Here is a 27689-nt window from a genome sequence, read left to right on the forward strand (position 1 = left end):
CAACCTAGATTTTTGTGACTCCAAGTGAATCACAGTTGATAATTTTTGAGACCTCAATGGCTTTGCAAAGGCCATGGGCTGGGATCTCCACTGTTGGGATTCTCGGTTACGCCAGCAGCGCACCTAAGCCCAGGGATTTCCCGACGGCGTGGTGCTGCCCACAATGGGAAATCCTCAGGTCTGGCTGCCCTGAGAGCATTACCTGTCTACTGCACAGCGTGAAACTACAGTTACATAGACAGCAGACAAGGTTCCTTTTCCTGAAGGAAGTTAATGAGCCAATTGGATTTAAATGACAGCTAATGGATTTCATGGTCATTTTCTTTTGGTGCCAGCACACAAATTGTGAATTACTAAGATCTGTTTTGCAATTTGTGATGGTTGAATTTGAGCTCATGATGATTTTTAAAAAAAAATTATTTATTACGGGATTTAAGCGTCACTGGCTAGGCCAGCATTTCTTCCCCCTCCCTAATTGCCCTTGAGAACATGATGGTGAGCTGCCTTCTTGAACCGCTGCAGCCCATGGTGTGTAGGTACACCTGCAGTGCTGTTAGGGAGGGAGTTCCGGGATTTTTTTTTTTATAAATTTAGATTAGCCAATTATTTTTTTCCAATTAAGGGGCAATTTAGCGTGGCCAATCCACCTACTTTGCACATTTTTGGGTTGTGGGGGCGAAGCCCACGCAGACACGGGGAGAACATGCAAACTCCACACGGACAGTGACCCAGAGCCGGGATCGAACCTGGGACCTCAGTGCCGTGAGACGGTTGTGCTAACCACTAGGCCACTGTGCTGCCCTGAGTTCCGTGATTTTGACCCTGGATTTGGGTTGGCAGACCAGCAGGAAAATCCCAGGTCAATGGACTTCTCCATTGTCCGCGTCTTGCCTTTGTCGTTCTTGCGGCAGGCAGGACAGAAGAATCCATTCCCAAATCTGCATTCTGCTATGAATGAAACCTTTGAAAATAACGTCCAAGGTCTCCTTGAAGATCTGATTGATGTTTTTTTTTTTCAATTTAGATTAACCAATTATTTTTTCCAATTAAGGGGCAATTTAACGTGGCCAATCCACCTACTCTGCACATTTTTGGGTTGTGGGGGCGAAACCCACGCAGACACGGGGAGAATATGCAAACTCCACACGGACAGTGACCCAGAGCCGGGATCGAACCTGGGACCTCAGCGCCGTGAGGCGGTTGTGCTAACCACTAGGCCACCGTGCTGATCTGATTGATGTTAAGTGTCAATATATTGTAAGAATATTATTTCAAAAACGTTTATTCAAATAATGATGGCGGAAATCATCCTGGAATTAATCTGGTAGGTACAGGCTAATTAAGGAGCGACAAACTATGTGAAACGCTAATCATAACAATATCTCTGAATTCTTGCATGTTTCCAAATGAGAGAAATGAAAAAATTCTGTGGAATCAAAACACCAGCAACTGGGGGAAATGAGGCAAAACTGCCTGAATCGAATTTCAATTGTGAAAAGATGTGGGCAAAAGGGTGTTTTTGCAGAGCTGTGGATTGCCTGGAATGATTACAGGATCCTCACATCTGAAAGTATTAGCATTGATCACAGAAGGGCTGCCAGGCTATGAAAACTCTGCCAACTGTGGTGTTACATGGTGTGACAAGGAATCTCCCTACGTCCCCTAACTGCTCTCCCTCACTCAGCCTGAAATCTGTGTGACGAGCTAGCTCTGTAAAGAAGCAGCAAGGTTCCTTTACTTACACATGGTGATTCACAGTTAGCTTTGAGACAGGTTAGAAATGTATTCTGGTGCTCCAGCCTCTGACATGGATTTCGTATAAGTCAATCAGCAATCTGGAATACTGCTTTGCCATGGTTGAGCTGGTCTGCTCAGAATGTTTGCTCTGAAGGAGCATTCCATATCCAGCTGCTAATAATGATATGGGAGCTCATTCTGCAGAATACTATTAATTAAACAATTTTGCAGTGAAGTTCTGTCTATTCTTCTTCACCCACAATACTTATTACAGTAATTTTGTACTGTGTAATTTTCAAAGTCATTAGACAGTTGAAAATATCTAGTGTGCATTTAGTGTTGAGTGTTACACCCCAATACTAACTTGGTATATTTGGTTTAGAAGGTGATAACCTTTTATTAACTAACTGTATATTTGGTGTGGAGCTTTTGAGCATTTCACCAGCCAACAACGCGTTCAAATTTTGACATTCAATAGGTATCAATGGACAATACATTTTGAGATTCTTTCAGGGAGATGAGCTGGCATGTGAAGTGCAAATGTTGACGTGGTTCTGAAGTTGAGATTTGGATAAATTATTGTTAGGGTGGGGACAGAATGATTCTAGAATGATCTTTTATACTCCTCGTGCATGAGGTGTGCATTATGTGTTGCACTGAAGAGCATAAGGATTCACTACAATAAATTCAGACTATGCTTACAGCAATCAGCTGGTCACGCAGCATTCCTGAGGAGAAAAGGACATTTTCAGTGGCGATCTATTGTCAACGTTTTGCCCAGGTTTGATCTGCACCTGAGGCTCTGCCGCCTCCAGAGATCTGCCTGACGTTCTGAGCATTTACAAGCGTGGCCCCTGTTTGGTGCAGATGCTCAGCATCCCCTATTCCTTCACCAATCTGCTTTCAGAAAAGGTGAGAACAATATCCCACCTGCTGAATCAATTTATCGAACACGAACCAAGCCAAGATCACTTTAGGAACCAGCACTATCCAAGCCTCATCAGAAGTCTCTCAGCTTTCAGCTGGAGATTTCGCACTGGGACAGCATCTATTTTCTGCTCTTACTAGTCGAGTTACTATTGGCCTGAGCTGTTTCAACAGGAACCAGAGGCATCCTGTGGTGTCCCAAGGTTAATGCATCAACCTCACTTAATATCATTCGATAAATAGGGATCTGGTTGCTGAATCTTTAAGTGCAACTAAGTCAGTACAGGCCAGGCATCATACTGGGTTTGGATGGGTCTGGACATGTCTTGAATTACATACTGCCTTTTACAATTTTAGAACAGTTTTATAGATGCAATATGGGCCCAAATATTTGTAATAAATACAGAAAATGCTGGAAAAACTCAGTGGGTTGGGCAGCATCTATGGAGAGAGAAAAATGGAGTTAACTTTTCAGGTTGACGACCTTTTGTCAGAACTGGAAAAAGTTAGAAATGTGAGAGGTATGAAGCAAATTAAAGTAGCTTGGTGGAAAAAGAACAAAAGGGAAAGTCTGCGATGGAGTAGAAGACAGGACAGATTAAATGACAGATAAGTTCGTGGGGCAGAACCAAAGGGAGTGGTAATGGGACAATTAAAGAAACAAAGATGTGTCTGGAGGTGGCGTGAATGGCAGAATAAGGAGCTGGTACCGTCTGAAAGTAAAGGCAGGAAACCAGCAGGCGTAAGATTGAAAAAGGAAACAAAATGGACACAAAGATTACAGTCTGAAATTGTTGGCCTGAATGTTCAGCCCAGAAAGCTATAAAGTTCCCAAAGGGCTGGAGTACTGTTCCTTGTTGAGCAAAACACTATCAAACCATCAGTTCAACAGGGTAGCAAGGAATGACTGAAAGCTGCAGGAGGAAGTGTTGAGCACTGAGGTAATGGGGGAACTTATAACCCTTCCCATTCCAGCAGAGACCAGGTAGGTAAGAGGGTGGTGGGGTTGGCCGTTAAAATGGAGCAGGACATTTAGTTACTTTAAAGGGCGGGCAACAAGGGCCCTTGCAGAAGGTGGTGAGGAATTGTTTAAATATGTAAGTTGGGCTCTGATGATGGCACTGGAGAGCCACTGCATTCAACCTGGGCCAGTGCGGTGATTGTCCCTTTGATGGCAACACAGCAGAGTAAGGGGGAGCCAATTGGGACTCAGAGTGGAGTGGAGTCCTCATTAGGCAGGTTGAAGATTGCTGAGGAGTCCAAACGAGAGGTGTAAAGAAAACTGGTTTACTGTAAAGCACAAAATATACACAGAATACTTCTGGTCCCCGCCGGGACAACACATGCACATCCCATCTGGGCCGGCTTTTATGTAAGAATCCATTGACTCCTTCATCCCTCAGCTGGGAAGCTATTATTCAGCGAGGCTCACGGGAGGCCAATTGATCCATCCCCGTGGGTCTCATGCGGGTTATAACAGCAGGAGACATGGAGGGAGCTAGGTGCAGCCATGATGCTGCTGTTTTCATATTAATAAATCCTTTTTATATTCACAAATGGAGTCTGTGAAAGTACATCACTATAGTTTGGAGGGGCAAACTCATCACAAATTGCGACAGATGAAGATGGAGTCCAACATGGAAAATTTGTCAAAATGTTGTTCTGTTTCATGGTGACAGAGAAAATTCTGGCCTCCTGAAGACTGGGTGTCCCCGATCCCTCTCATTTTCCAAATCATGCCTAATAAACCAACACAGCTCACTTCCTTTTTATCAAATTTAATTTCAATGATTTGACCTTGCTAGTGCCATGATAATTGGGATTTTTCTCCATTGTAATGTTTGACTGCGAATTTCCTGGTAATCCTGAAGAAGTTACTTCAGCATTGTCTGTGAAGCAGAGGCAAGGAGATAGGCAACTCTAAAGCAAATGAAATGTCACCTCAGTGTGTTTTCTAACAAATACATCCAAGATGTTGGAACTCCTGAAGGTACATTAATGTGCTTCACAGTCACGCATCGGAACACTGATAAGCAAAGAGCGGTCTGCATGGAGAGGGCACAAGACAGGCGTCACTTGTTCATTACACCTGTGCATGATTCAATAACTGGAAACAAAAAATAATAAAATTTCTGTGGGTGTCATTTATACATCACCAAACACTAATCACTCAGAATAATTGGGCTATCAGGCAACTGAGGTGGTTAGCAGGCTAGTTCATAAATCGTTGAGATCAACTGTTTAGAGAAGCTGTGTGCATGTGTGTTTGAGTGTTTTGTGTATGAGTTGATGAGCATTTGTGTATGTGAAACGACAAGGTGTCATAATCCTGTGAAGTACCTTGGGAAGTTTTAAAGTCATAGAATTTACAGTGCAGAAGGAGGCCATTCAGCTCATAGAGTCTACACCGGCCCTTGGAAAGAGCACCCTACTTAACCCCACGCCTATACCCTATCCCTGTATCCCAGTAACCCCACCTAATGCTTTGGACACTAAGGGGCAATTTAACATGGCCAATCCACCTAAACTGCTCCTTTGACTGTCAATCATTGCCAACATTTCCATTGGCTTCAGTCACTGGAGAGCAGAGAGAATACCCACAAAGGGGCTGGTTTAGCACAGGGCTAAATCGCTGGCTTGGACTGTGGGAGGAAACCGGAGCATCCGGAGGAAATCCACGCAAACACGAGGAGAAAGTTCAAACTTCTCACAGACAGTGACCCGAGACCAGGATTCAACCCGGGTCTCTGGACTGTGAGGCAGCAGTGCTAACCATTGTGCCACCATTCCGCCCTTCTTTCTGCATCGCTCACCTAAAATCTTCAATCTGTGTCCCCTAGTTTTATGTACCATCAGCCAATTGGAATAGTTTCTCCATGCCTACCTTATCTTATCCTGTCATAATCCTGTCCACCTCGATCAAAATTCCCCTCAATCTCCCTTTCTCCAAGCAGAACAACCCCAGCTTCTCAAGCCTAACCTTGTCGCTGAAATCCCCCATTCCTGGAGTCATTCTGGTAGATCTCCTCTGTAATTTTTCAAAGCTTTTCACGTCTTTCCAAAAGTGTGGTGACCAGAACTGGATACAAAACTAACTGGGACCTAATTAGACCTTTATAAAGTATGATACCAGTATAACATCTCTAATTTTATACTCAATGCCACGATTCATAAAACCCAAATGCTCTGCTATCCACTCTCTTAACATGTCCTGCGTACTTCAAAAGTTGATGTACATGAAGCCCCAGGTGCCTCTGTCCCTCCACACATTTTTTTGATCTGTGCATTAAGTCTATGTCGCCTCTCCCTATCCCCTCTGCCAAAATGCATCACCTCACAACCCTCTGTATTAAATGTGAAAATGCAAACTTGTCCCCTACGGTGGGAAGAATAGAAAAACAGACTTTTATTTAAATAGCAAGAGATCTGGGTGTCCTCGCGCATGAATTACAAAAGTTAGCCTGCACATACAGCAAATAATTAGGAAGGCTATTGGAATGTAAGCATTTATTGCAAGGGGAATGGAGTATAAAATAGGGGATGTCTTACTACTAATGCACAGAGTTTATTATTATAAAGGTGCTATATGAATATATGTTGTCAGTATGTGCGCATGTTGTCAGTGGGTGAATGTATTTGATGTATTTGGGAGTGTACGTGCGAGTACATTGGTATCTGTAACTGACTCCAGTGGAAGTATGAAGTGAAGCAGTCTTTTTCCTTGCGACCAGGGACTTCTGTGTTGGACTAATTCTAGACTCTTCTCAGTCACAAGTCTTGTATCTGAGGTAATTATGCACTCCAGCAATGTAATTATGGCTGAAGGTATCAGGTTTTGCACCTGCCACATGTGTTGCAGGGCAGCTGGGAGCTGCTAATGTCATTTTGTGCTCTTCTCTTTTCCCCATCTTTCTTTCTTTTCCTTTCTCTCTGTCTTTTTGTCTGTATTTTTCTTTCCTCACAAGTCACCTAGCTTTGAAATGAAATGAAAATCGCTTATTGTCACATGTAGGCTTCAAATGAAGTTACTGTGAAAAGCCCCTAGTCGCCACATTCCGGCGCCTGTTCGGGGAGGCTGGTACGGGAATTGAACCGTGCTGCTGGCCTGCCTTGGTCTGCTTTCAAAGCCAGCGATTTAGCCCTGTGCTAAACCAGCCCCTTTGTGGGTATTCTCTCTGCTCTCCAGTGACTGAAGCCAATGGAAATGTTGGCAATGATTGACATTATGCTTTGTTCAAATCTTCAGGCGAGAGAGAGCTTGCTAGCTCTCTGAGTCAGAAAGATGTGGCTTGGAACCTGACTGCAGAGATTGGAGCACACAATCCAGCTTTGTGCTCAGTTGCAGTACCCAGTGAGTGCTGCACTGTTGGAGGTGTTGCACAAGACATGAAGCTAAGATGAGCTGGATCCCGTAGCACTATGCAAAGCAAAACAGGGATGTCACTGTGCCAGCTAATAAATGTAATCGTCAGCATAATTCCAGATGACCAGAAGTTACTCTCCCTGACTCAACCTGCGGGTCACCACACCTCAGGCTCAAGCTTGAGTAGGTGGGGCCTTCATGAATAACCTCAGCCGGTAAGGGAATTGAACCCGTGGTTTTGGTGCCGCACCACATCATGGACCAGCCATCCAGGCAACTGAGCTAACCAATCCCATCCTAGCTAATATATATCCCTCATATCACTGAAACAGTTGATCTGGCCTTTATTGCGTTGCTGTTTGAGGGGTTGTGCTCTGAAAGGTACCATTTAAATGCAACCCTTTATTTATTTAAGAGCTAAATTGGAGACTTGGAGGATCCGCAAGGGAACCAAGTGCGAGGCATTCTATAACGTATATCGCAGAGGGAATGTGAGGAAACTCTATGTTACACGGCGAGTGGTAATGACCTGGAATACGCTGCCCACTAAGCTGGTGGAAACAGCGATGGTTACTGATTTTAAAAGGAAATTGGGATCGGCTCCAGGGAAATAAAGTTCCGGGGCTGTGGTATAATGGAACTGATTGGATACCTCAAGGAAGAGGCTGTAATGACTCTATATCCATGAAACTTCGCTGTGTAAGAACCGGGCATCTTCTGACAGACCAAATTCTTCTATTGAACGAACAGAAATTTTCATCAGTTAACGCCAGGTCCTTACACGCCACTGCTCCTACTAGTTCCCTTTGGAAAGAAAAGGCACAGAGATATTTTGAAATACATAAAGGTTACAATGTGGAAGCATGCCATTTAAACTTGTCAGTGTTTAATCTACAGGCCAGCAAACACACGTTTACCAACCCTGTTCCCTACAAAATCTACATTTGAATGGTTGTTGATTTAGGGGACATGATGGCATAATAGTTGTGCGGATTTTACTGGTGGTTCACGCTGGCGGGACATTCCAGTCCCACTGACAGCGTACTTCGGCTTCGGGTTTCCCGGCAACGTGGGGTGCATTCAACAAGAAATCGCATTGACAACGGCGGCACCCGAAGATCCTGCTGGTGGGCTGCCTCCGTCGCTGGAAAACACACGGCGGGTTGCGCAGAAAAACCTGGCCATAATGTCACGAGACGATTAACAATCCAGAGGCTAATGCTCTTGGCCATGGGGGTCAAATCCTACCACGGTCGGTGGTGGAATGTATAATCACTTAATAAAGAGTGGAATTAAAAGTTAGTCTTGGTTGAAGCTACCATCGATTGGTATAAAAACCCATCTGTTTCTCAAATGTCCTTTGGGAAGTAAATTTGCCATCTTATAGGTCTGGCCTGCATGTGACTCCTGGTCCATAGCAATGTGGTTGACTATTAACTATCCTCTGAAATGGATGAGCAAGCCACTCAGTTCAAGGGCCATTAGGGATGGGCAACAAATGCTGGCCCAGCCAGTGACGCCCACATCCTGTGAAAGAATAAATAAAAGGTTCTACTTTAACCATGGGCGTTGAATGTAAATTCTGTTGCCTCATAATCCCTGCCCTCTTTTCCATTGCTTTTATATTTCTTGTCTCTGTGGCCCCTTGTACTGGCGTGAGCCTGAAATACGGGTCCGCTTTGGCTGAGAGCTCCAGGCACATTGCATTAGCGCTCCTGTCAGACACATTGCACTCCAGTGTCCCAGTGAGGCTTGGTCCAAAGCAATGACCGTGATAATATTGGTAATTTAATGTGAGTGCTAAGGGCCTGCCTTGGGTTAAGAGGGACCTGCAAGTGTAGGAAGTGAGGTCTCGGGGGAGGAGTCATGAATCCTTCAATTGGCCAAGCAGACATTTTTCTCCCACTTGACTTTAATTGCCTGCTACATTTGGATTGTGTTAGCATGGATTGGTTTACCAGGATAAGGGTTAATGACTTACGAGGCTAATGTAATGGGAAATCTGCAGTTAACAGCACAATTCGAACCTCCATAAAAATATATGTGTATGCAGTCCAGCACCTGCCAGGATCCATATATCAGGGGAACATCAGTAATCAGATGGGAGCTCGGGTTGTGAATCATCGGTGGAATGGGGAATTTGTCTGTTTAGACAGGCTCCAGGATGAATGTCCTGTGGGTTTTGTGACAGTAAACACAATCACTTGCAAACATAGGAGACCACATTGGTTTACAGCTGATGTAGAGGACTCTGAATTGTAACTAATACGTTGAGTGCTTTTGTGTCTGTGATTTTGAGTTGCGGTGGAATTAAATACCAATTAAGAAGCAAACAACAATTCAATTTAAAATTTGACACTGATCGGAAGAGGACATATAGAGTAAATAAAATGATGGACTCAAAAGAGATTTTTGATTTTTAGAGATATGTATATACAATAGTGAGATGGGGGGTAACCCCACCGAGCCCAGATCCTGCATTTTCCTGGTGTCTCCCGCCCACACCTCGGGAGAGAGAGTCTGATTGGATCTATTGAGAGAGTTTTGGTTGAGCAGGTGGTAGGGCAGCTCCAGGTCTCTGATTCAACCCTTTCAGTCAGGAGATGGTCCAGTTTAATAGTCCCCAGCTGTTGATGTTACAGGCCATTTTAACACTCCTCTGCCCTTCCTTTCTATTTTGGAAATTTCCAAATACCTGCAGATTCACACAATATGAGAAGCTGTGTTTCAGATAATCCCTGCTCCAGCATAGATAGAGTGCGGAATGAATCTTACTCTGTTACTCAATCCTCTGCTCTCAATGTTGCTCAGTTTGTGGAAGAGAGCCAAACCATCAGACAGGTTCAAGCCTGCAGTCGATGCACAGTACGAGTTTAAGTCCGAGTTGCAATTCAGATGATTTCAGTTGATTTAATTTGAAATTGAAAATTAATTGCTGAACATTTTACGATCATTAATCTTTTGTGATTCATCTTTTGAATTAAATTTACTGCAATAGGTTTGAAGTGATTAAATAAATGCCTGGCATGTATAGTTTTCTGTTTCTTGCTGGGAGATGATAGCTCGCTTTAACTCGCTGACACGTTTCACTCTGTTGTGATATGAAGCCTATTTAGAAATGTGTTTTACTGTCATATCCAACTGACATTTATTGGCAATAATTTCTCATTATACATTTGATTGTTATTACTCTTAAATTCTGTCACTTGTAAAGTTCAGAGTTAAAATATATGGAAGTAATTTCAGAATCTGAAATGTGAGAAGCTCAAGTTGTTTATTTCGCTTTTTCAAAAAAAACAGTGGGGGCAATTCTCCGATATGGAGCCCAAGTGTTTGCGACGTCGTGAACGCGGTCGTGTTTCACGACGGTGCCTACCGGGCCCTGGCATGACCATTTCTGGCCCCCACAGCATGGCGCTGGAGCGGGTCACATGGCACGCCAACCCACGCATGCGCAGTTGGGCCGTGCCAACCTGCGCATGCATGGGGGACTTCTTTAGTACACTGACCCCGACCAACATGGTGACGGTTTTCAGGGACCGGACGCGCCATAAGGTGGGGGGGGGGGGGGAGAGAGGCTGGCCCGCTGATTGGTGGGCCAGACCCTATCGGAGGCCCCCCTCCCCCCCGGTGAAGGAGCCCCCCCCCCTTCCCCCACAGGCCGCCCCACCCCACGACCTATCCCGCAGAGTTCCCGCCGGCACCGACCAGAGGTGAACGGCGGCGGCGGGACTATGTCGTATCGGCGCGGCCACTCGGCCCATGTGGGCCGGAGAATCGGCGGCTCCGCCGATTCCAGCGGCCCGCGGCCGGCGCCGCACCAAACGCGCCAGCGCAAATGGCGCCGATTCTCCTCACCTCAGACAATCACGCGCCGCGTCGGGGCGTCATGGCGCGGTTGCGGCGATACTCCGGCCCGGCACGGGGCTCGGAGAATCGCCCCCTGGATTTCAACTATGAACTTTGTAAAAAAACTTTGATTCTATTATTACTTCATTCCTCTGTGGTCACCCTTGGTACAAAATGTGAAGGGAGACAGTGGAAGGGTAATCGAAACATGGCCAAAGGGAAGGGTAATCGAAACATGGCCAAAGGGATGTGTAATGATGCACCTTCAGAGACTTCCTTAGTGGAACAAAAAGAGATTTATTGACAAGTGATCTTCAGGGGCTGCATGCTTGCAGCTAATTCCAAAATATCTCTGCAGTAGGAGAAGAACCCCCCCCCTCCCTGGTTTTCCCCCCACTCTGTCCAATTGGCCACCAAGATCAGGTGACACAGTATGGAACTTAAAGAAGATTTTAACGGTGGAGAGGGGAGTGTAGTGATGGAGGGATTTAAGGAGGGGATTCCAGAACTACGTTTTCATAAGTGGGTAAAAGTGATGGGATGAATAGAGAGAGATTTGAACGAGAGGCTGGTGTCAGAAGAATGGAGAGTTTTTGGGCTGGAGGAGGATGCAGAGAAGGTTGAGATCATGAAAGGATTATATTTGTTGAAGCATTGTAAGTCAGCAAAGATGGGAGTGGTGAGTGAGTGGGACTGGAGGCAAAAGATGGAATGAGAGACTTTATTTGACTTGAAGTTTAAGGGGGAGTTGGGTTGGAAGATGGGACACAGGCTGGGAAAGCATTAGAATAGTTGAGATTAGAACTAACTAAAGCAGGGATAAAAACCTCAGCAGCAGGCGTATTAAGGCAGGTGTGGAGATGGGTAATGTTCTGGAGGTGGAAGTCGACAGTGTTTGCAGAGGAGATGGGGTTCGAAGCCCAAATTGAGATCAAATAGTTTGATTTCACTTGAGATGATGGCTGTAGTGAATCAGATTTAAAGTGCAGAAGGAAGCCATTTGGCACAGCTCTCTGAAAGATCACTCTACATTAATCCACTTCCCTGCCTGAACATGTGGATTTGATGGTGAAGGTCCAGAGTTTGTGGCAGTTGCTGAAGATGATGGGTGAGGTCTACTGGCTGCTTTCCGCCCGAACGTGAACGGTAGATGCCGGATGATCCCTCTTCCGGAATCCAACCGGCTCACCAGGCCTTGTGAAATCTAACGTGATGTTGTGAGATGCCGCAATGTGAATCCTAGCCATTGTGGGCAAGATCTCTTTTTGGCCAATCTGCATATTAGAGTGAAACAGCTAGGGAGTGATTTAATGGCCACGCCCCGCCCAAAAAGCAGCTCGCCGTGGAGCAACATAGCCGACAGAAGCCGGGAGATCCTGCTCCCGGGATCTACCCGGCCCACAAAGCCTTGGGAGATCTAATGCGACCTCGTGAGACATTGCGATATAAATCCTGCCCACGTTTTAGCAATCTGCATATTAAAGCGAGACAGCTAGTCCTACTTTAATGTGTAGATTCCCAAGGTACCCGAGGCATGGGTTCTATCTCCTTCATCTCGGTGACCTCAAGCAAGAAACGTTCAGTACTGGTCTCCAGAAATGGGGACCAAACAAGTCTCCCAGTGGATCAGAGGCCTCCAGGTGCATGTCCTTTGGGCAGGGTGGTATCCTGGCACAGCTGGTGTCAGCCTGGCACTGCAAAGGTGCTATGTTGGTGCTGCCAGCTGGCAGGGCACTGCTCAGGTGCCAAGCTGGCATTTCTTGTGCACAGATGTGATCGGGCTTGGGGTGCCCTGTGCGGGAGCAGGAGTTGCAAGGGGGTGCCTGAGGACGCCCTTATTGGTGAGTTGGGGCTTGGGGTGAGTTTGGGGGTCACATTGGGGGTTGAGAGATTGGGACGCCATTTCATCCTGCATTGAGGAGTTCTGGTGAGCAGAGCTCCTCAGTGCAGAAAACGGGACTAAGTGTGGTCTCGGCCGCATGCTCCCCACTAAGGGGAGCCCACTAAATTTACCCAAATGTCCATTGAATAGCGTGGTGTTTCTCGGTGCTCGAAGCACCTTGATAATAGTGTGCCACGGGACTCAGTTCCCATTCGGGTAGATTGCGCCCGATGACTTTTCTCATTAAAAATTGGACGTTGGACAAGGAAAAAACAAAATAACTTAAATATACAGGGGCCCGGCGTGGAGGAACATAGCCCCCCTCCCCCCCCCCCCCCCCCCCCTCCCGTGGGATTCGCCTGCCCGCCGATCAGTAGGCCCCTATCGTGGGCCGGGCCACTGTGGAGGCCCCCCTGGAGTCAGATCCCCCCCCACTACCAGTACGGCCCCCGCAGCCAGAAATCCGAGGTCCCCCCCGAGGTAGGACCATAGGTAACCCACGCCGGTGGGACTCAGCCGAACTCGGCGGGCACTCGGCCCATCGAGGCGTGGAGAATCGCCGGGGGCGGCCCTGAGGGTTGCGGGATCGGAGAATCCCGGCCTATATCTCTAATCTCAAGGTGATAGTAATAAATTCAATAAGGAATTCTTTATCCAGAGAATGGTAACAATGTGGAACTCCCAATCACGTAAGCGGCTGAGTTGAATAGCAAGGAAATATTTAAACGGAAGCTAATTAAGCAAATGAGAGGGAAAGGAATAAAAGGATATGTTGATGGGGTGGGATAAAGTAACGTGGGTGGAGGCTCATGTGGAACATAAACACCTCTTTTGCCAAATGATATGTTTCTGTGCCAAAAGATTCCCAGGATCTTTGTCTGGTGGCAAGACCTCCACCCTGCTACTACCCTCACACATGGAAGAGAGTTGAGTTTTGAGGGTGGGAATCTCACGCCGGACCCAATGAGATATGATTAACGTCCAGAAAGTAGTCCTCACCAGAGGTACGACAAAATATGGGGTGGTTAAGTGCAGGAAAAGCAGCCTGCACTCCTAAAGGCCAGGCCAATTTAAAACAAAAATCTTCTGTTTATTCCACCAGCGAGTGACTAGTGGAATAAACATTCTGAACTAACCTTGGGTCTAATACTGTCCAACAATCAACTGGCGCAACACCAAACTCGTATGAATATTGATGGGTAGACAGGGACAAACTTTTGAAATGAGTTAGTTCTTTATTTTCGACAGTGTCATCTTCAGAAGGCAGAATCACACCCCCATAAATACTCCTGAGAAGTCTGTGTTGACTTTGGGACAATTGGAGATTTGTATCAAGTCAAAGGTTCTGTAGAAAGTCTTTGCTTTTAAGTTGGTTGATGTTAAAGTCTACATATTTCTCATGTTTGGACATAGAGGATGTACAGCAGATATTATACATTTAACTATACTTGACACAGTGTCAAAGTCACACAGGCCAATTCCTCTGAATTCTTGCTAAACAAAACACATTAATTGGAGCTATTTTGTTTGTGAAGTTGAGTTCTCACGCTGCAGTTGGATTGGAGAAACATTGGCAGCCAATGTCACTGACAGTGTGAGGGGGTTTTTGACTTTGCTTTTAATCAGAGCTGGACTGAGAGTGCGAGAATGCACTTGGCTTCTCACAAACCCATGGGACAAGAGAGGGGCAGCAACAGAGAGAAGCAGACAGATCTGGGCTTGAGCCCAAGTCCCAGTGAGAAACGAATAAGATCTTAACCTACTGACACAACCTCCCATGTATTCGTTTTCTGAACTTTCAAAATAGTTTCTTTTCTAAACATGTTTAAGGTTTGTTATTACAAGAACAACACGATGAAGAGATTTGCCATGTTGAGAACAATACCACAGAAATTGCTGCTGACATTTTTCGTATTAACAGTCTTGCAGCAGATGTTAAAATCTTTTAGACTCACTGATCATATTGAATTTTATTGTTTTGTTCTGTAGTGTGTACAGTTTTGTTGTCAGTTTAATTTTGGTAATGGTATCTGCCCTTTTCTCTACTCTTCTAATAATGAGCAGCCTTGTTCCCCAAGGCAGTGTATCACCAACACACACTGCAACTATCATATTATATCATCTATTACTGTTTCACAGCCTAACCCTTGCCTTTAATGATCCGGGGGAACCAGAGGTGTATAAAATTGAATACCTCATTCAATTTTTAATTACAAAAAAAACACTATTGATCAAGGCTGTGGAGTTTCAATATTTAATGCAGTAATTGCCAAACTAAATCTGCCAGATTCTTGCTATTGATTATTCATGGTGAAAAAGCATACAGTAACTTCATTAAATTCTCATTAAAATCAGGGGTAGGATTCTCTGCTCCCCACCGCGAAGATTGGGAATCCCCTTGAAGAGGGGTTGGGGTTCTGCCGTTGTTAGCTGGGGGTCAGCATTTGTGTTATGGTGAGGGGGGGGGGGGGGCTGTCTTTGGACACATGGATCGGTGCGCCATTCAAAATGATGGCCTGCGACAAATAAGTGCAGCGAAACTGGCTGATGCGCCATTATGCATAATTTACCACAGCAAATGTATGTCAATATCACATTGGCGACATTCCTAGCACCAGCAGGACAGAGTGCCAATTCTCCGTTGGTCGGAGCACTTAGCCTCTTAAACAGAGCATCCCGCCCAGAGAACAATCCCGCCCGGCACAACATCGAGGGCCGAAGGGCCTGTTCTGTGCTGTACTGTTCTATGTTCTAAAATATAAAGCTAGTCTCAGTATTAGTGACCGTGAAACTACCTCGATTGTTGTAAAAACCCACCTGCTGCCTAATGCCCTTGAGTGAAGTAAATCTGCCATCCTTATCTGGTCTGGCCTACACGTACCTCCAGACTCTCAGCAGACTCCAAACTCTTAACGGCTCCCTGAAATGGTCCAGCAGGCCACTCAGTTCAAGGGCAATTAAGGATTGGAAACAAATGCTGGCTTTGTCAGTGAGGCCAAATCCCATGAAAGAACAAAGAAATGTCACTTTTAACACAATACCCCATGCCTCCCAAAAGCATAAATATAGTGACGCTATCAATTACATCATTGGCACAATCTCACAATTAGAACCAATATTTTTATACAACGACTGACTCTTAAATTATGTTGTGTATCTTTGTCTTCACTGCTGAGACTATAATCTGTTGGAACATCGAAGCATACAACACAGAGGGAGGCCTATCAGGCCATTGCCAACATTTTGAAAGAACTATCCAATTAGTCCCACTACCTCACTCTTTCCTCTTGGCAATTTTATTTTCCTTTTCAATTCTTCCAATTCCCTTCTGAAAGTTCTTATTGAATCTGCTTCCAGCGTCCTTTCAGGCAATGACTTGCAGATCACAGCAACTCACCGTACAAAACAAAACATTCTCCCCATTTCACTTCTGGTTCTCAGGGTGCCACGTTAGCACAGTGGTTAGCACTGTTGCTTCACAGCCCCAAGGTCCCCGGCTTCGATTAACTGTCTGTGCAGAGTCTGCATGTTCTCCCTGTGTCAGTGTAGGTTTCCTCTGGGTGTTCGTGTTTCGTCCCATGTGCCCCGAAAGGCGTGCTTGTTAGGTGAATTGGACATTCTGAATTCTCCCTCTGTGTACCTGGACAGGTGCTGGAGTGTGGCGACTGGGGGATTTTCACAGTAACTTCATTGCAGTAAGGCTATTTGTGACACTATTAAAGATTATTATTAGTATTATTATTGTCAGTAACCTGTAATCTGAGGTTACCGGGCCTTCTGCCAGTGAAACATTTCCCCCTATTTGCTCTTTCATCATTTAGAGCCTCATAATTTAAAGAGATGGGCATTCCACTGGATAGAGCACTGACACTGAAACCTGGCCCCTATTTACAGCAACAACTGCAGTTCATAATGGTCCCAAAAGCAACTGACATTGGAGGTTTAGTTCACTTCTGATGAACCTAAAAACCCATTCAGCGTTCAACATCCTGACTGTTAGAAGAGTAGATTGGACAAAATAAATTAAAAACAGAACCAATGGTTTATTTTTCAAGACGTTTTTCCGTGTCTCCTTGGGGAACTTACCCACTTAAGCTGTACTGGGAAGAGGATCAGAGCCTTTCATCTTGGGGGCCTGAGACTTGGGTTTAAAAGCATCCCAAACAGATGGGATGGAGGCCTCCTTCTGCTGACAGCTGTTAAGCTCAGTGAGTAAAGTGAGCTTGGATCGTCTCAGTGACTCCCAGTGGAAAAGAGTCCACTGTGCAGATTGCCACTCATAATTCTGGCACACATACAGAAAGAAAGACAGATTGGGTACAAAATTAGCAACAAGGATGTGGAAAAAAGAAGGTTTTAGTCATGGTGGCTCAGCGAGTGCAAACGCTGCTGATTAACCATTAACCTTCCTTTCTAAGTACAGAAATATGACTGTGTGTATTTGTCGTTAGGAGCACACAACAAAAGACATCAGTGACCTAAGAGCATACGGCAGCTTGTACCAGCTGCCCTTCCCATGGAGACTTTGGAGAGATATGTCCATTTTGCAATGCAGCTCCCCTCTGCACACGTCAGAGAGCCTGAAATATAGCAAACAAAAACCAGTGAATGCAAGATTTTTCCTGTTCCGAACTCCTCTTTTGTGGTGATATTTTATGCAATATTCCTTCAGTTAGTAAATCGTCCTTTAGTTAAATGAAAGATTTGATTCCTGTGTGTACTGCAAAGTGTGTTACTTAATGCACAACTGGCTTACTGGCACACAATTCCATCTGACAACAGCCTGATTGATGAATTGCACACTAAGGCCTGTGAGGTTAACATCCTCTGGAACAATTCAGTCACTTTGTGGTGGGTTAGGTAGGTCACTGGGGGTAGCTGAGAAGGGGGACTACTTCGGGATTTATTCAACTGTACGTGTATTCAAACCCATATCATCTTGTAAGCAACGTTGTTAATGATCGGTGTTTGATTACAGTCCAGGCAAATAGGCTTCACTGTTGGTGTTACATAATATTAATGGCTCATGAATGTTGCTGAAATCTGTGGTGAGGTAACAGGGTTTTACAAAATAATTACAATCTTTCTGAATTCTATGACGCACTAGAGACATTTTAAGCCAGGGAATTGCAGCCACTTTATGATTTATCTGGAGGGCGGGGCTTGCCCCTCCAACGAAGTTGCTAAGGAAGATCAACAATGCGCTTTCTAGCTTAGTTGAGTTGATGTCTGTTATTCAAATGGAAAGATTTCTTTGACCAGTTTGTTCCAACTTTAACTCGCTGGGTTTGATCCTGATCCACAGATCTCACATTTTAACTCTTATGCCTCATTTGAATATGCCGGGCTCAACACTCCTCTGAACATGGGCCAGGATTTTTAGCCATGATGTGGAGACGGCGGTGTTGGACTGGGGTGAGCACAGGAAGAAGTCTTACAACACCAGGTTAAAGTCCAACATGTTTGTTTGGAATCACTAGCTTTCGGAGCACTGCTCCTTCCTCAGGTGAATGAAGAGGTGAGCTCTAGAAACATATAGGCAAAGTTAAAGATGCAATACAATACTTTGAATGGAAGTCTTTTCAGGTAATTAAGTCTTTACAGGCCCTGATGGAGCAACTGGAGAGAGGGATAATCGCAGGTTAAAGAGGTATGAATTGTCTCAAGCCAGGACAGTTGGTAGGATTTCGTAAGCCCAGGCCAGATGGTGGGGGGTGAATCTAATGCAACATGAATCCAAGGTCCCAGTTGAGGCCGTACTGATGCGTGCGGAACTTGGCTATGTTTCTGCTCGGCGATTCTGCATTGTCGCGCATCCTGAAGGCTGCCTTGGAGAACGCTTACCCGAAGATCAGAGGCTGAATGCCCTTGACTGCTGAAGTGTTCCCCGACTGGAAGGGAACATTCCTGCCTGACGATTGTCGTGCGATGTCTATTCATCCGTTGTCGTAGTGCCTGCATGGTCTCGCCAATGTACCACGCTTCGGGACATCCTTTCTTGCAGCTGTGAGGTAGACAACGTTGGCCGAGTCGCACAAATATGTACCACGTACCTGGTGGGTGGTGTTCTCATGTGCAATGGTGGTCCCCATCTCGATGATCTGGCATGTCTTGCAGAGATTGCCATGGCAGGGTTGTACGGTGTCATGGTCGCTGTTCTGAAGGCTGAAGGATATCCAGCAGTCACTAAGCCTTAAGGCGTAGAAGCTTCTGATGGAGGTGCCCGCGACCCTAGTTCCCGTCAGAGGTCTAAACCCGATTATTTTCAGGCTTTCCCCCACCCATATCTGGGAAATCCTCTGCCAGCTTAAAAGTTGAGACTGTGTCAGACTGGCCCTTAATTGGTCAACAATTGGTTACAAAAGTGCCTCAATTGGTCTAAGGGCAGGTCCGAGGTGCGTTGTTAGGCGCTACCTGGTGTAGGAGTTGCTGAACGATACTCCAGAGCTTGAGGTAAATTGAACGTATTTATTGAGTGATTAACAAAGCTCCTAAATGAGTTCTACACTCTACTAATCTGACTCTAGTAACACAATATACTCCACTAATTATATGAACTTGCTCGAGACCACACGCTATGGTGTGACTGTGCTGCTAACCACACACGTCTTGCTCTCTAGGTTTCTGCCGGTGGAAGGGGCAGGGTCTGTGTGCCTTGTCCTTTTTATAGTGGTCGTGTGGTGCCCTCATGTGGTAATGCCAGTGCTGGGTGTTCTGATTACCCATTGGTTGTGTCTTGTTCTGATGACCCATTGGTTAGATGTCTGCATATCATTACACAAGGCCTCCCCGCCCCAATGTAACATCACGGGCGGAGGGGAGGCGTGGGGGGGGGGGGGGGGGGGGGGGGGGGGGGGGGGGGGTGGATGGACAGAAAACAAGGGGGAAGCCCTTGCTGCTGTTTCATGTTCACCCCCCCCCCCCCACCTTACGTTACAATGGTCGGAGTGATCCAGCACTGGGGAAGTCTTCCACTAATGACCAACATGAATGGTCCCTGCATCAAGCTGATTGTTCATGAGGTAGTTGACCGTGGTCTACATGAATTACAAATTAATCTGCATGGCATCGCTTTGAGCAAGAATAGAGAAGAATCAGAGAAGAATTTAAATTGCTATTTTCTTTGAACACTTTGTTGGTTCCAAACATATTGGAAATGGAGGCCAATAGCTTTTTGTCTTCCAGTCAAGAATCAATCATTTGATGAGGGAAGGTGGGGCACTTTGATGATGGACATGTTGAGTGGCCAATTGCGGGAAAGTGAGCGTGAGACTATTTGTGACAGGAGGTCATGTGATGAACTTGCACCAAAATGTCCAGTCACTGTTAGCAACTCTAGTGGGGCAGTATTACAGTGTGGACAGCGTGAGGGCTATGTGGACAATGTTTCAGTCATTCACCAAGTTCGAATGGGGCACAAATTGAACTGCAGTGGTTGACAGTATTGAACATTTTTCTGAGCATTAGTGGAGTTGCCTTCTCGTCAATATATTGAAACAAAGTACTCATTGTGGAAGCACTCATGGATTTCAGGAGAACTTAGTGAACGTGGCACTCGTGAAATGCTTTCCAATCAAAGAATTTTAAAAAAAGATGACTTCATTAACAAGATATTTTTATGTTGAGACTCAAAAAGGAGTTGAAAATGACAGAATAATATAATAAAACAATCTTCCTTCAGGCCTCCTTGCTGCAATGCTGATACTGTCTGTGTGTAATTATTACAGCTAATAGCTGCAGCATCGTACCTACATGAATTAAATTTGATAGATGGCAAGACTGTCACAGAATAAATTCGGTACAGCATTTGACAACACTGTGGAATGTAAACCTAATGTTATTTTAAATTAAAACTGTGTAATTAAAGACATTTGTTGCTTAATAGATTTTAAGCATGTTACATAACGAAGACCAGTTTGAGGTGTTTTTGACCTCTGCTCATCATTCAGAAGGCTTTGACAGTATTATTTCACGGTGATTCCAGTTTAATGAATCGCGCTCTGCAGTTTGAAGAACTGTTTTATTTTATCTGTAATATGTGCCGCTGGGACTCTCTTTTCCCGCTGGCAGCACACGCCTGCCCATGGATTTCCTGGCAGTGTGGCGTCGGGTGGTTTAAATGGGACATCCCATTGACAAGCAACGGGAAGAGAGAATCCTTCTCCAGTGAACGATGCATCACCGAGAAACACGCAGCTGGGGGAGTGGAAAATCACGCCCACAGTGTCCCATAACGCAAGAGGAGTTGTAGACCAAGAGTTGTCCTCATATAAAGTAGCATTAGAAGGTGAACGTTCTAACAAAGAAAGGAACTAGCTGCACAGAGAAAATCCAGTCCCTACTTTGAAGTTATTCTTCCCACAGTACTTCCACTGGTGGGAGGATGTAATTGCAGTATGACAAGTTTCCATAGGTAATTTCTATTTTCAAATATGTACATGTGAATTTATTATTTTTTTTTGCAAATGTTTTTTATTGAGTTTTCATATTTTATATCCAACAAATTACAAATTATTAGAAAAAAAACACGCAAAAATTAACATGTATATTTACAGGTAAGCATCTTCATAATAACAACTGTGGCCACCCCCTTTAACCGGCATACATATTTTACATTCCCCAATATGGCCGAGGCACATGTTTATAGGCATTTATTTACAATTTGATTTTGGGCCTTAGCTTGCCATCAGACTGTCGCTTGCGGCTTTGTCCTTCCTTTTTTTTTTGGAATAATTTTTATTCAAGTTTTCAACAACAAATTTTATCACAACAGAGAAAAACAGTAACCCCACCAATACAAAAACAATAAATTAACAAGAAGAAGAAATAAGCATAAAACCATGAGAACAAACCCCCATAGCGAACCCGTAGCCCCCCCCCCCGGGCTACCTTCCCCCGATTCCCGTCCATTTTTCCTGATTCTTGGCCACCCGCCTATTCTTCCTCATGTTCGTTGGCCACAAACAGGTCCCAGAACAATTGCATGAATGGCTCCCACGTTCTGTGGAAGCCGTCGTCTGACCCTCGGATGGCGAATTTGATTTTCTCCATTTGGAGAGATTCCCAGAGGTCGGACAGCCAGTCTGCAACTCTGGGTGGTGCTGCTGACCGCCAGCCAAACAGGATTCTACGGCGGGCGATCAGGGAGGCAAAGGCAAGGGCATCTGCCCTCCTCTCCAGGAATAGATCTGGCTGGTCTGAAACCCCGAAGACCGCCACTATCGGGCATGGTTCCACCCTCATCCCCACCACTTTGGACATAACCTCGAAGAAGGCTGTCCAGTACTCCATGAGTCTGGGGCAAGACCAGAACATGTGGGCATGGTTGGCCAGGCCTCTTTGGCACTGTTCACATCTGTCCTCCACCTCTGGGAAGAACCTACTCATACGGTTTCTTGTTAAGTGGGCTCTATGTACCACTTTTAGTTGCGTCAGGCTGAGCCTTGCGCACGTGGAAGTGGAGTTGACCCTCTGCAGTTCTTCGCTCCAGAGTCCCCACCCTATCTCAATCCCCAGGTCATCCTCCCATTTCTTTCTTGTTGCGTCCAGTACGGTGTCGTCCCTTTCTACCAGTCGGTCATACATGTCGCTACAGTTCCCTTTCTCTAGGATACTTGCGTCCTGTAGGTCTTCCAGTAGTGTCTGTCGTGGTGGTTGTGGGTACGTCCTTGTCACCTTTCGTAAGAAGTTTTTGAGCTACAGATACCGTAGCTCGTTCCCCCTGGCTAGCCGAAATTTCTCTGTCAGTTCGTCCAGTGTTGCGATCCTGCCGTCCGTGTATAGGTCCCTGACTGTCAGTGTCCCTCCGTCCTGCCTCCACCTTTTGAAGGTGGCGTCAGTCAGTGCTGGTGTGAACCTATGGTTGTTGCAGATGGGAACCTTGTCCGACATTTTGGTCAGGCCAAATTGCTACCGCAGTTGGTTCCAGGATTGGAGGGTGGGTGTCACCACTGGGCTGCTGGAGTGTTTTTTGGGTGGGGATGGGAGTGCTGCCATGGCGAGGGCCCAGAGGGAGGTCCCCATGCAGGAGGCCTCCTCCGCACGCACCCACTCGGCTTCTGGCTCCTGGATCCATCCCCTTACTCGCTCGGCTGTTGCCGCCCAGTGGTAGAATTGTAGGTTTGGGAGGGCTAGCCCCCCCCTGGATTTTGTTTTTTGTAGGACCTTCTTTGGGATCCTAGCATTTTTACACCCCCCCCCCCCCCCCCCCCCCCCCATACGAACGCCATGATTAGTTTGTCCAGCGCTTTGAAAAAGGCCTTGGGAATGTAGATCGGAATGGATCTAAACAGGAAGAGGAACCTGACCTGGGTACATGTGAATTTATCATGGGAAAGGCTGACAAGTGTATACTGATATAAGTTTTTTAATGTTATGAGAAGATAAGTGTATCCATTCTTAAATTGATTATAAAGTCATATTCTGCAGATTTAGGATTGGATTTTCACTACCCAGTTGGGTGTCTCAAGTTAGGCAGTTTCCCAACTCGGCAGACCCCACCCCACCCAGTTGGTTTATAAGACAGTGTTACCCCCAATTTTCACTCCAGGAGGTGGAGTGGGATAGAATCAACCTGCCAACCCCAGAGGCTGATCAGAAGTGTCCATGAGAGTGTGAGAGTGCCGAAGGAGGCTGCTTAGCAGGTGGTTGAAAGGGTGAAAATGGGCTCTCTTTGAACCCAGCAATGGCTTCAAATGGTCCTGCAGAGTTTGAATTTTCTGACTGTGTAATTTATGCACATCCTCAGGGATAGGGGTGGGACGTCGACAACTGGGCCCCACCACCATTTCTAAAGGCCTCCATAATCAACTCTACTCCACCATAATCTGGGCCAATCGGATTTAAAACAAAGCAAGAAGACAAATACAAAATGAACTTTACTGGACACATCAATATAATCACTCCAGAGAAAGTTCAATATGCAACTGTATGTGTCATGAGCATAGAACCCAACATTTGCTTACATATTTTTTAAACAAACTTAGAGTACCCACTTCATTTTTTACAATTATAAGGGGCACTTTAGCATGGCCAATTGACCTACCCTGCACATCTTTGAGTTGTGGGGGCGAAACCCATGCAAACATGGGGAGAATGTAGCAAACTGCACATGGAGAGTGACCCAGAGCCGGGATCGAACCTGGGACCTCGGCGCCGTGAGGCAGCAGGGCTAACCCACTGCACCACCGTGCTGCCCCGACATTTGCTTATTAATTGTGGTGGGACTGTTGGCTGGTCGAGCATCAGAATAGTGCAGAGGGGTATGCACTTTGTAAAAAGATCTTAAATCTTTCGGGGAGAAACTGAGATAGAAAGGCCTGTACATGGGCTGAGGAGGAACATTCTTGATGGGCTAATTGCTCTTTACATGCTACAAACTTCTATTTTTCTTAATCACTTCTTTGTTTCTGTACTGTCTCAAAAAGCAGCTAAATGTCCTGTGGACATTTTTTTGATAAATGCCGAGGGAATTGCTCACTTGATTTTTATAGAGACTAGTCATCGCAAGTTGTCAAGGTGCTGACTTGCCAGAATTTACATGCAGAAACTAAACTTTTGGTGCAGTTACGATTCGCATACAATGTACAGCACTGGAACAGGCCATTCAGCCCAACATGTTCATGTCAGTGTTTATGCTCCACGTGAACCTCCACTCGCCATCTGCTAGCAGTGGGAAATTGACCGATCCCAAGAAACTGTATTGACGAGAATAATAATAATGCAGCAACAGACAAAACCACGATAGTTCTCAGCCCTACCTTGCCCTTTGGAGTGAAGCTCCTATCTGAGAGTACGTGGCTCCTGAATTTTCACTGTGTGGGGTCAATTTTAGGTAGCACTTAACAGTCATTAACGGGGTGGAAATGATCCCAAAATGGGGTCACTGGTGATGTGCCCGGCACCATTTTGCAATGGACCTCTGGCCAGGTGGCCAATGTGCCCCCTTTAAATATAAAAGCTGGAGTCCCATCTTGTAAATATAACCCTGTACAGTTCCATTTTCATGGGAATGGCAGAGAGGGTGTTGGTAATGCAAAATGGGCAGGGTGAATGGAGTGGTAATATATACACTGATTCTGTGATGGTCACAGTGCCTAATACTCTGTCTCATTGAGTGAATGCTCAATAGTTGACCTGCTATTGTTTTTATTTCTTCTTTCTTCAGAAACTCTGCTGGACACTCGGACTGCCACAGCCGAACTGGGCTGGACAGCATATCCTTCATCGGGGGTAAGAACATTTCAACTATCGGCACACAGTTCACTGACAGAGTCCTCCTCCTCTCAAAATGGTAGAATGAAAAAGAGATAGGAGAGGAAGAGAGAGAATCAGACACAGACAATCCTAAGACGCCCCAAAGCACTTCAGAAGCAATTTGAAGTACGCGCTCAGCAAAGTGCCACAAACAGCAATGAGACAAATGACAATTAAAGTGTTTGATTGAAGGATAACACTTGAGCAAGACACCAGGGAATTCTTGCCTGCTCTTCTCTGAAATATTGGCATTGCTGCCATTTCACTGCAGATCCATCAGTCTCAGCCTTGAAAGTTCCAATTGATCTCGAGCTTCCAGGATCTCCTTACACAGAGAATTCAAAGATTTCCATTATCATTTGTCTGAATAAATTCTTCATAGTTTCACTTTTGAAAGGTCTAACTCTATTTTTAAGGTTATGCCCCCTGGCTCCAGATCCCCCACCAGAGAAAATAATTTATTTGTTTCAATCCAATGATATATCCTTTACCTGTATTGATTTAAGCACCTCAATCAGATAAACCCTCAAAACCCCCTTACTCAAGACAATAGGCACCAAGTTAATGGCACCTGTGCAAATCATTTCACCCTCATAGCCTTGGTTTCACTGTGGTGAACCTGAATTGCAACCATTCCAATAAATCCTTCTTGAGGTAAGCATTCAAAACGAGATAACTACTCTTTAAGATGAGCAATAATACCTACACTGCAGGGGAAACAGGAGTGGGAGTAGAATATTCACTTCTCTTACATATAAATGTTGCAAAGATGCTGCCAAGGAAAAGAAAAGATGGAACTACTTAAACTTCTCCAAACCTATCATTAAATCCTTGCACTTCACTAGTTGTGAAAACAGTAATTATCTACATTCTTCAGTCTAACAACACATCATGTTTGGAATTCCGACTACCACAGCTTTCATGCACCTGGCTAATGCAAAACAAATATTATCCATGTAATTGATGGAGAGATGATGGTATAAAGGACCCTGTCGGTTATATTCAGCTAGCCCCTGCCCCCATCCCCCCCCCAAAAAAAAACATTTTCAGCACAAACGACATCCAGCTGGTAAACCACCGGCTTTGTGTGCAACCCTGTGCTCAGACTAGTCTCCTGAAGGTTCCTTTTAGATATTGTAAGGGCCTTCACATTGTCTCTGCAAATCAAAGATGGCAGCCCTGGCTCAGAGTCCTGATTTTTAATCAGAAGATTGTGAGTTCAAGACCAAGGCCAGAGACTTGAGCACAAAATCAAGGCTGAGAGTCCAAGACAGGACATTGCAGCATCCTCTCGGTCAGAGAATACCATCTTTCAGCTCGGGCGGAATTCTCCGCAACGGCCAACGCCGTCGTGAAACCCGGAGTGTTTCACAACGGCGTCAGAGGTCGCTCTTCGCCCCCTATTCTCCCCCACGGGGGGCTAGGAGCGGCGCTTTGTGTAACTCGGCCGCCGGGCCTTGACGTGGCGTCAAAGCGGCGCGCCGATAATGACGCGGCCGGCGGCGCCTACGTGACGTCAGCCGCGCATGCGCAGGTTGGCTAGGTGCCAACCCGCGCATGCACGGTTGCCGTCTTCCCCTCCGCTGCCCCGCAAGATGTGGCGGCTTGATCTTGTGGGGCGGCGGAGACGCCGGCCCGGCGATCGGTGGGCACCGATTGCGGGCCAGTCCCCTCCCGAGCATGGCCGTGGTGCTCGATCCCCTCTCCACAGGCCCCAAACATACCTTTCGCGCTATGTTCACGCCGGCAGCGACCAGGTATGGTTGCCGCCGGCGTGAACAGGTCGGGAACGGCAGGCCGCTCAGCCCATCCGGTCCGGAGAACCGTGAAAAATGGCGACCCGCGATTCTCCGAGCGGCATGTCGCAAAACGCGACACGCCACTTTGGAGGGGTGGGAGAATCGTGGGGGGTGCCAGAGCGGCCCTCCCGCGATTCTCCCATCCGGCCTGGGCAGCGGAGAATCGCGCCCGAGATGTTAAACCTCTCAGATGGATGAAAAGTCCACATGGAGCTATAAAACAAAGAAATGTTACTTATGGGTTCTTGCTACACCTGCATTGGGTTCTGTGTTTCCTCCATTTTAACAGTGACCAAACCTCAAAATTACCTCGCTGACTTTACAGAGTTTGACATGTCCCGAGGTCATAAAGATGCAATGCAAGTGTTTTTTAAAAATTTATTGGTGAATATAGTGCTCTTCCATGAATGTAGTGAATGTAGTGGCGGTGAGGGAATGGAACTTGATGAGCTATTTAAGGTAGGGTAGAGGAGCCTGAGGAGAGGCGAGAATGAAGGAGAAAATGGAGGAAAGAGAGAGATAAAGAACAAAGAACAAAGAAAAGTACAGCACAGGAACAGGCCCTTCGGCCCTCCAAGCCCGTGCCGACAATGCTGCATGACTAAACTAAAATCTTCTGCACTTCCTGGGTCCGTATCCCTCTATTCCCATCCTATTCATGTATTTGTCAAAATGCCCCTTAAATGTCACTTAAGACAAACAAAGCGAGCCAGGAGTGAAGAGAGAAGGCTGCAAAAGTGGGAGTGAACAACACCGGGTAGAAATAGTAAACAGAGAGGAGATAAGAGTCAATTAAATGGGGAGAGAGGGTTAAAAGCTGGTGGGAAGATGAAGAGCAGGAGAGTTTAAGGGGCAAGTTCTTGGGTCTTGGGAGGCT

General features: G+C 45.8%; 1 protein-coding gene across 2 annotated transcripts in view; it reads left to right on the forward strand.

Moving 5' to 3' along the window:
• The window catches only part of LOC119975522 (ephrin type-B receptor 1), a 657403-nt gene that overhangs the window by 135367 nt on the left and 494347 nt on the right, over nucleotides 1-27689 (forward strand). For both annotated transcript variants that reach the window (XM_038815308.1, XM_038815309.1), the window contains exon 2: nucleotides 24925-24989. In XM_038815308.1, the coding sequence (XP_038671236.1) occupies nucleotides 24925-24989 (65 nt within the window). The remainder of the gene's footprint in view (nucleotides 1-24924; nucleotides 24990-27689) is intronic.

The sequence above is a fragment of the Scyliorhinus canicula genome, chromosome 13 (assembly GCF_902713615.1).
Source record: "Scyliorhinus canicula chromosome 13, sScyCan1.1, whole genome shotgun sequence".
Classification (NCBI taxonomy): Eukaryota; Metazoa; Chordata; class Chondrichthyes; order Carcharhiniformes; family Scyliorhinidae; genus Scyliorhinus; species Scyliorhinus canicula.